Source organism: Stigmatopora nigra, chromosome 11 (assembly GCF_051989575.1).
Source record: "Stigmatopora nigra isolate UIUO_SnigA chromosome 11, RoL_Snig_1.1, whole genome shotgun sequence".
Lineage (NCBI taxonomy): Eukaryota > Metazoa > Chordata > Actinopteri > Syngnathiformes > Syngnathidae > Stigmatopora > Stigmatopora nigra.
Window position 1 is genome coordinate 5,656,942 of NC_135518.1, and position 7,463 is coordinate 5,664,404.

General features: G+C 39.6%; 1 protein-coding gene across 1 annotated transcript; it reads left to right on the forward strand.

The window, feature by feature from the left end:
- Positions 1-2,424: 2,424 nt before the first annotated feature.
- Positions 2,425-7,142, forward strand: desma (desmin a). Its single transcript, XM_077728138.1, has 10 exons — positions 2,425-3,075; positions 3,482-3,542; positions 3,616-3,711; positions 4,700-4,861; positions 4,979-5,104; positions 5,244-5,354; positions 5,562-5,671; positions 5,813-5,865; positions 6,146-6,237; positions 6,701-7,142. Exons 1-10 carry the CDS (start codon positions 2,513-2,515, stop codon positions 6,740-6,742), a joined length of 1,416 nt encoding a protein of 471 aa, XP_077584264.1. The 5' UTR covers positions 2,425-2,512; the 3' UTR covers positions 6,743-7,142.
- Positions 7,143-7,463: the final 321 nt, after the last annotated feature.

The following is a 7,463-nucleotide window of genomic DNA, read 5'->3' on the forward strand; positions in this document are numbered from 1 at the left end:
GTCCATGCACACTATTTGAGTCTTTTTCAACATGTGATTTTTAGCGGCAGATTGTCCAGCTCTGTAGTGCGATGTCCAGATTGACATACCGCTTTATCGCTTCAAGATGAAGTGCAAGTGGTCATCTTTCAGTGGAATTGACAGCAATAGATGTCCAGTTCATTTTGACTGGGAGAGTTGGAAGTGATAGACATGGCATGCCATTTAATCACTTGACAATGAAGTGAAAGATCATGATTATGTGAGCTAAATATCACTGCCAGCCCCTTTCCAATCAAAATATATTGGACTTCTATTAAAACCTTTGGAAGAGTGAGTACTTTGCTGATGCGTTTTTTTTTCTTTTCAATTTTGAAAGTATAGTAATATCCCAAAGTTACTGTGTTATCAATGTAAAAACTGTTAAATTAAATTAAACTGTCACTGGTCAGAAATAAACGGCATGTAAATGTACATCTCATGTTAAAGTATTTAAAAGTACCATCTTTCTTGAATAGTGTACTAATATCATTTGCCTGTGGGATCATTTATAATGTGAGGAATGGCTCATTTGTTCTCAATTTGTTTTATTTTAAAAGTAGTAATTTTATTCTGTATCTATATCAACATCCATCCATTTTTTTTATACCGACTGGTTGCTTTTGTGTATTACCAACCCAATTTGGCCAATAAAGATGAATCTGATAAAATATATATTTTCTCAATGATATTTTAGTGGACTATAGTATATTTTAATTCAGTAACTGACATACTAGTTCAGACACCTGGCAAGGGGATCATTTTGCTGCTCTCTACTTTTGATATACTCCCACTTGTTTAGGACATGTGTTCCTTTCCACCATGACGGGATCTGAGAGCTAATTTAAGTTTGTTTTCTGGCCGGCAGTCTCAACAGTTCGTCTCTGTATACGACCTCGTTAGTCATCTCAGAAGATTTCCCATTCCATGATTCAACTGTAAGTCTCTTGGAGCAAATTGATGTGACATGTTTCCTGCAATAATGTCATCAGATGGTGCAGTCAATTATCTTTATATCCTACTGGATCATGTCTCTTCTTTAGTAAAGGTTGCTCGTGACATGAGTTCTAATAAATGCAATATTATAGAAGTGTACCATCATCGTCCTCATTTATGTTGGTACACTGGCTGTGTCATGATTCTTTTGACGTGCGAGTTGGACAAGAAAGTCCAAACACAATACTAAAAATAGTGTGACACCACTGGCAGCTGACATGTGCTTTCCCATGAAACACAACTACAGGCACGGCCACACACAGGGCCCCTTTTGAAACCACCGCATCCTACCACCTTGACATGCACGTAGATATATGCACTCTTGTGTAATGTTGCTTTTATGTTCCCATCTTCATCCCATTATTGACCGCATTGCACTGAAAGCCATCTCAGCAGAAGAATGGAAAGGTTTGTTATTGTGATTATTATTGATTACTTTGCCCCTTTCCAGTGTCTATTGAGCAACATCATTACAATCATCCTGTTTTTCTGAGGCACTATGACGCCCCCCCCCCCAACGCTCCAGCAAACCTTAAGATTGCTGACCTTGTGTTATATCCAGCACTCACAGCACACACACACATGCTTTCATTACCAGCTGCAATACCACTATTGATATTTCAGCCTCAGCCCTTTATTAGGCATTCATTTGACTTATTGGCTGCCATTGACAGCGCTGGATGTCTAATCCATTTTGACTTGAAAAGGCTTGAAGCGAATGATTGCGTCTCCACTGCCTTCTAGTTAAAATGGATTAGGTGGCTAGCACAGTCAATAGATTTATTATGTTTGATTTTAGAATCAGTTTCAGATAATATTAAGGGCGAGAACATATTATTTATTTGTCTTTTGGCATTCTATTTACTGTAGTTTATGGAATAGAAATGGCCACTATTCTAGCCTTTTAGAATGACCGCTCACAAATGCAACACTCAATTATATACAGGACCAGTGAAAAAATCTAATCTATGCACACAACTTGAAACCAGACCTCATGGACAGCTGAATGGGCGTCAGGCAGCACAAAGCTATTTGGCGGTAAAGGAGGAGGGGAAGGTACTATGTAACAGCTGAATGGCCACACGGGGGAGAAAATGTCGGATATAGATATTTCAAGAATGTATACATCTAGTCAGAAGTCGATGGAAATCTATTCTTCCACATGATATAGGTTAATAGCCAGATTTACCAATTTGGGGTACTCTTGTCTGATTTTGAGCAGAACTAAAAATTAATTGTGGCGAAGACTGGTAAAACTTAAGTTCTAAGAAAGTGATTAAAAAAATTTAAATGGATGTAAGGCGGAGTCATTGTTGGACAAAAGTGGACATGGGAGGGTGCAAAGAAGGTGTCGGGGTGACAGTGGGTGTGGCAAAGCTACAAATAACCCTACTCGCTCTTGGGGGATTCTTCACTTGGTTCCCATCCCATTCGGGCAGCAGGTCAGTTGGGTCTTCTTGAGCAGCTCTACCACACTCAATAATTCAAACTAGCAACCATGAGCAAGTCCTACTCTTCCTCGGCCCAGTCGGCCTCATCATACCGTCGCACCTTCGGTTCTGGTGTCAATTCTACTCCGATGTCTTCCCTCTTCTCCCCTCACGGAGGAAGTCGCAGCTCCTCCGCCCATACGACTAGAGTGTATGAGATGAAAAGCGGCGCTCCATCGTATTCCAGCTACAGAATGTCCTCTGGTGGCGCCGGCTTGGGTTCCTCCACCGCCATGCGCACCTACGGGGAGAAACTTGACTTCAACCTTGCCGACGCCATGAACCAGGACTTCCTCAACACAAGGACCAACGAGAAGGCTGAGCTTCAGCATCTCAATGACCGTTTCGCCAGCTACATCGAGAAGGTCCGTTTCTTGGAACAGCAGAATGCCGCACTCACAGTGGAGATCGAGAAGCTCAAGGGACGTGAGGGACCTGGCCGTGTGGCTGAGATGTATGAAGATGAAATGAGGGAGCTAAGGAGGCAGATTGAAGCTCTGTCCAACCAGCGTGCACGTGTAGAAGTGGAGAGAGACAATCTGGCTGATGACCTCCAGAAACTGAAGCTGAGGTAGGTGATGATGTAACATTAGCAAAATGGATCTCAGCATAAGACTGTGATAAGAGTCAAAGGGTTAGGCAATAATGTTGAACTTAGTCATTAAATGACTGGCAATTGAACTTGGTCCCAACTCTTTCCCAGTCCAAATGGATTGGCCACCTATTGGTGTCAATAGCAGCAGATGCGTGAATTTAGAAATAACTTTAAAAGCACCCGAACACTAAGAAGTTTGCCTATGTGCTTCCTTTGATTAAGTTTTGCGAGTGGTAATATGCCAATGTTACTTTATTTAAGGTCATCGTGAAAAAATGTACACTTTTAGAGCAACTCCGGTTCAGCGATAAATACAGTGTATAAAGAGTTATACAGCAATCCTGTTATAGAAGTCCTATTGTTTCCACTTTCTTCACTATAGACTACAGGAAGAAGTCCACCAGAAGGAAGAAGCTGAGAACAATCTGTCTGCTTTCAGAGCTGTATGTCTTTTCCCTCTATTCACTACATTAGAATTTTTTTCCATTTATTGAATCAAGTTCTTTTATTATCTAGGATGTGGACAATGCCACCCTGGCCAGGCTGGACTTGGAAAGGCGCATTGAAAGTCTGCAAGAGGAGATTGCCTTCCTCAAGAAAATCCATGAAGAGGTTTGTTGAGCTGTCAGTTAAAAATATCTTTTGTAGCTGCTGACAAATGAGACCAAGTTAAATTGGCTAAGTTAGATTCTGGTGGATACTGTGGTTCAGTGGCTAGAACAGGGCAATAAGTCATTGACTGAACTTCGTAGAAGAGGTGTTTATGCTTCAACTTTAACCTTTGAGAAATTCTGGGCAGGGGGAAGCTTGGAAAGAGCAGGTCAGCTGTTGTCTTTATCCTCACTGGGGAGAGAAAAGAAGTGTATGTATGAGAACAGATGCAAAGCTATTTATACCTTTTGTTGGTCTACACAGGGTAGCTAAAAGCAACCATGCTTTGTATGTTAATATGGACCAGTTGTGCTTAGTTCAATGAGACCGATAGAAAACTTCAATCTAATTTTGCTGTTGCATTCTGTGCATATCAGAGGAATCAAATTCATTTTTGTTGTGGGCCACATGGTAGTTTTTTATACCTGCCACAATCAAGCGACTAATACAAACATATCAACGATCAAATATATTGCAAAAGCAAATGTTCTCTTTCAATAATTTTAAGTTTAATTAAATACAAATATAGAAAAAAAACAGGAAATATTCCTTTTCCATTGAATATTTGATTTTTATGTATGATTTTGATTATGTTTTCTATGTATACTGTCAATTATTTTAAAACATTGTTTTAAATGAAAAAGGGACAAGATATATTACAATCTGATTTTCTTTTAATTAAATGTTAATTTTCTTTTTTTTTCAAAAGGGAAAACAATTAATCCTGTTTTCTATTGTCCTCAATGTTTCATTTAAGACTATAAAACATTTGTATGTTGAAGAAATTATAACCAGGGCGTCCCAAAATGACATAGCAGACTGGATGTGACCCTAGAGGCTCTGACTTGACCCCCACTCTATACACAATACAATTAATCTTATAATGTTGCTATTTCAAGTGTTCTAATCACACCCTTATGACTCTTGTCATAAATAACGGACTTTTTAGGAGATCCGTGAGCTGCAGAGCCACATCCAGGACACCCAGGTGCAGATCCAGATGGACATGTCGAAACCTGATTTGACCGCAGCTCTGAGGGACATCCGCGTGCAGTATGAGGCCATTGCCGCCAAAAACATCTCAGAGGCTGAGGATTGGTACAAGTCGAAGGTAGAATAAAAATTCCTCTTAGTAAGCCTTAGCGCTCTCTTTAGAAGCTTTACTCGACTATGATGCAAATATTTCCCCCACCGATACGTGGCTCAAACGCCAATCCCCTTCCTTCAGGTCTCAGATCTGAACCAAGCTGTGAGCAAGAACAACGATGCGCTGCGCTCTGCCAAACAAGAAGGCATGGAGTACAGACACCAGATTCAGTCCTATACCTGTGAGATTGACTCACTCAAGGGCACCGTGAGTAGTATATTTAGTGTCTCCTAATCCTTTTATACTTTTGAATTATTCTTCCGAATTTTCAGTATTGCATGGCATTATAATTTGGAAGCTTCTTTCCAAAACTGACTATTTTCCCCACATCTGTCACCCTCCAAAGAATGAGTCTCTGCTGCGTCAAATGAGAGATATTGAGGACCGCATGGGCCGCGAAGCTTCTGGTTTCCAAGACACCATTGCGGGTCTGGAGGATGATATTGCCAAGATGAAGGTTGATTTCTTTTGCTGTTCCCTCTGCAAATGGCATAATACAGAATCCAATTGATGTAAAAAAAAAATAGAATTTAGATTACAGATTACAGTTTCCCATCAAACTAAACATCTGCTACTGTTTGTCAGTTTGTCACAGATGGGTTTATTTACAGTTGTGGCAGCATTTGCGGAAGGTGTTAATTTGATGACGGCAATTGTTTTCCAGGATGATATGGCCCGTCACTTGAGGGAGTATCAGGACCTGCTCAATGTTAAGATGGCTCTGGATATTGAAATTGCCACCTACCGCAAGTTGCTTGAGGGAGAGGAGAGCAGGTATGATGATATTCTTACATGAAACTTGGAGTGAAAACATTCACTGTTCACAATTTTTGGCTAAAAAGGAAATTATAACAAGTAAGGCTTAGTTTAAAACTATTCATGTTCACATTTTCTTATGTGTCTTTGTGTTTCCAGGATCACTACCTCCATGCCTGTCCAGAGTGCTTATTCCTCTATTGGCTTCAGAGGTAGGTGAGGCTGTGAAGCCTTTACACAAATCAACCAGAAAACCATCATAAATTTCATAGGAATAGAGGCACAACTAATTTTAACTCATCTCTAAACATGGAGATTGCTATTTTAAGGCTATTGCATAATGATAGTGCCCCGCATACATTACTGTGTGGGGATTTATGACATGTAACCAACCTCTGGGCCTCGCTGCTTCATAGAACTGGTAGTTGGGCCAAGCTCAGTCACGGTTGTTATTAAGTGAATTTATTAAAACGATTAAATATTTCATCCCAGAAACCAGTCCTGAGTCTCAGCCTCAACGTTCATCTGAGATGCACTCAAAGAAGACCGTTGTCATCAAGACCATCGAGACACGTGATGGAGAGGTTAGAGCAAGCACAAATATCTAGTTATCTACATACATGCACATTTTTATTGTAAATTAATAGTACTCAACATTTTTTCATATTCATGGATGTATTTTCTTAGCGTCTTGTTTTCAATATTACAATGATAAAAACCATTATGCTTGATATTTACTGTGATTGCCAATGTTATCTTTTGAAATTTAGTAATGTTCGTTTACGTGTGACACCTTTTGTTTCTTTACTTTTATTGTTCTTAACACAATTCTGTTTTTAACTCTTTTGCTGCCATTAATGCAAATAGACATACAATCTATTTTGAATTCCTTCCTCTATTGCTAACTACCAAAGGTTATATCGAAAATGAGTAACTGTCACAAGGGACTAAATACTTGATAGAAAACAGGTGTCCATATTACTTGCACCCACTTTTGGTCCTTCATGATACACAGTATTCATTTATCATGTTTGCTGTGTTTCTCAGGTTGTCAGCGAGTCCACACAGCACCAGCAAGACATCATGTAATCAGAAGGTGATACCATGAAAAATATATTAAAAATAAGTTACAAAAAAATGAATAAAGATAATAATTATAATAATAAAAAAAAAATCTTAGAATGTTCTCCCACAGTAGAATGACAAACCTTGGTCAGAGCGACTGTGGCAGCACATTTTCCACGTTTAGTTTGTGCAAAGATGCATTTATGCAACTGGCAAGAGGGTGGCTCGTGTTGGTGTAAGCAAAAGTAGGCAGGATGGTGGTTAAAAATGTCAAAAAACATCTCATCAAAAAGGAACTAAGTCATGTGTGACATTATGATCTTGGCCTTGTGCTGAGAGCGTGTGATTGTGTGTACATGGTCGACCATGTGGAGCTGCTTCCCTCTGACTAAAATTTCAAAATAAAGACATTTGTTATCACAAACTATTATAAATTCTTTTGACCCTAAAATAACTTTTGAATTTGTAGTTGCCCTTCCTCATGTATTTTGTGCACACTACATTTATCATCCGAAACAATTGCTTTTGTCACCAAGCGTAGCATTTTACTGGGCACATGTAATTTACTCTCTGAGGAAGAGGGGGCCTGGTTGAGATGATGAGAAATTGTCGGCGTGAACAATTGCCCGTTAATGAGCTGGGCTGTGCTACAGTAGGCTCTACAGTGCAGCATGTGTCTGAAGTCACTGGACTGAAAATGTTAGCAAAGATAAGAAGGAGGGTGGGGGATATATATGAGGAATCC

Bases quoted from the DNA above. Each gene is read 5' to 3' on its own strand.
- desma (XM_077728138.1), top strand. From the start codon at position 2,513: ATGAGCAAGTCCTACTCTTCCTCGGCCCAGTCGGCCTCATCATACCGT. The intron at 5,672-5,812 runs GTATGATGATAT...TTGTGTTTCCAG, and splicing joins CTTGAGGGAGAGGAGAGCAG to GATCACTACCTCCATGCCTG. The intron at 5,866-6,145 runs GTAGGTGAGGCT...ATTTCATCCCAG, and splicing joins TTCCTCTATTGGCTTCAGAG to AAACCAGTCCTGAGTCTCAG.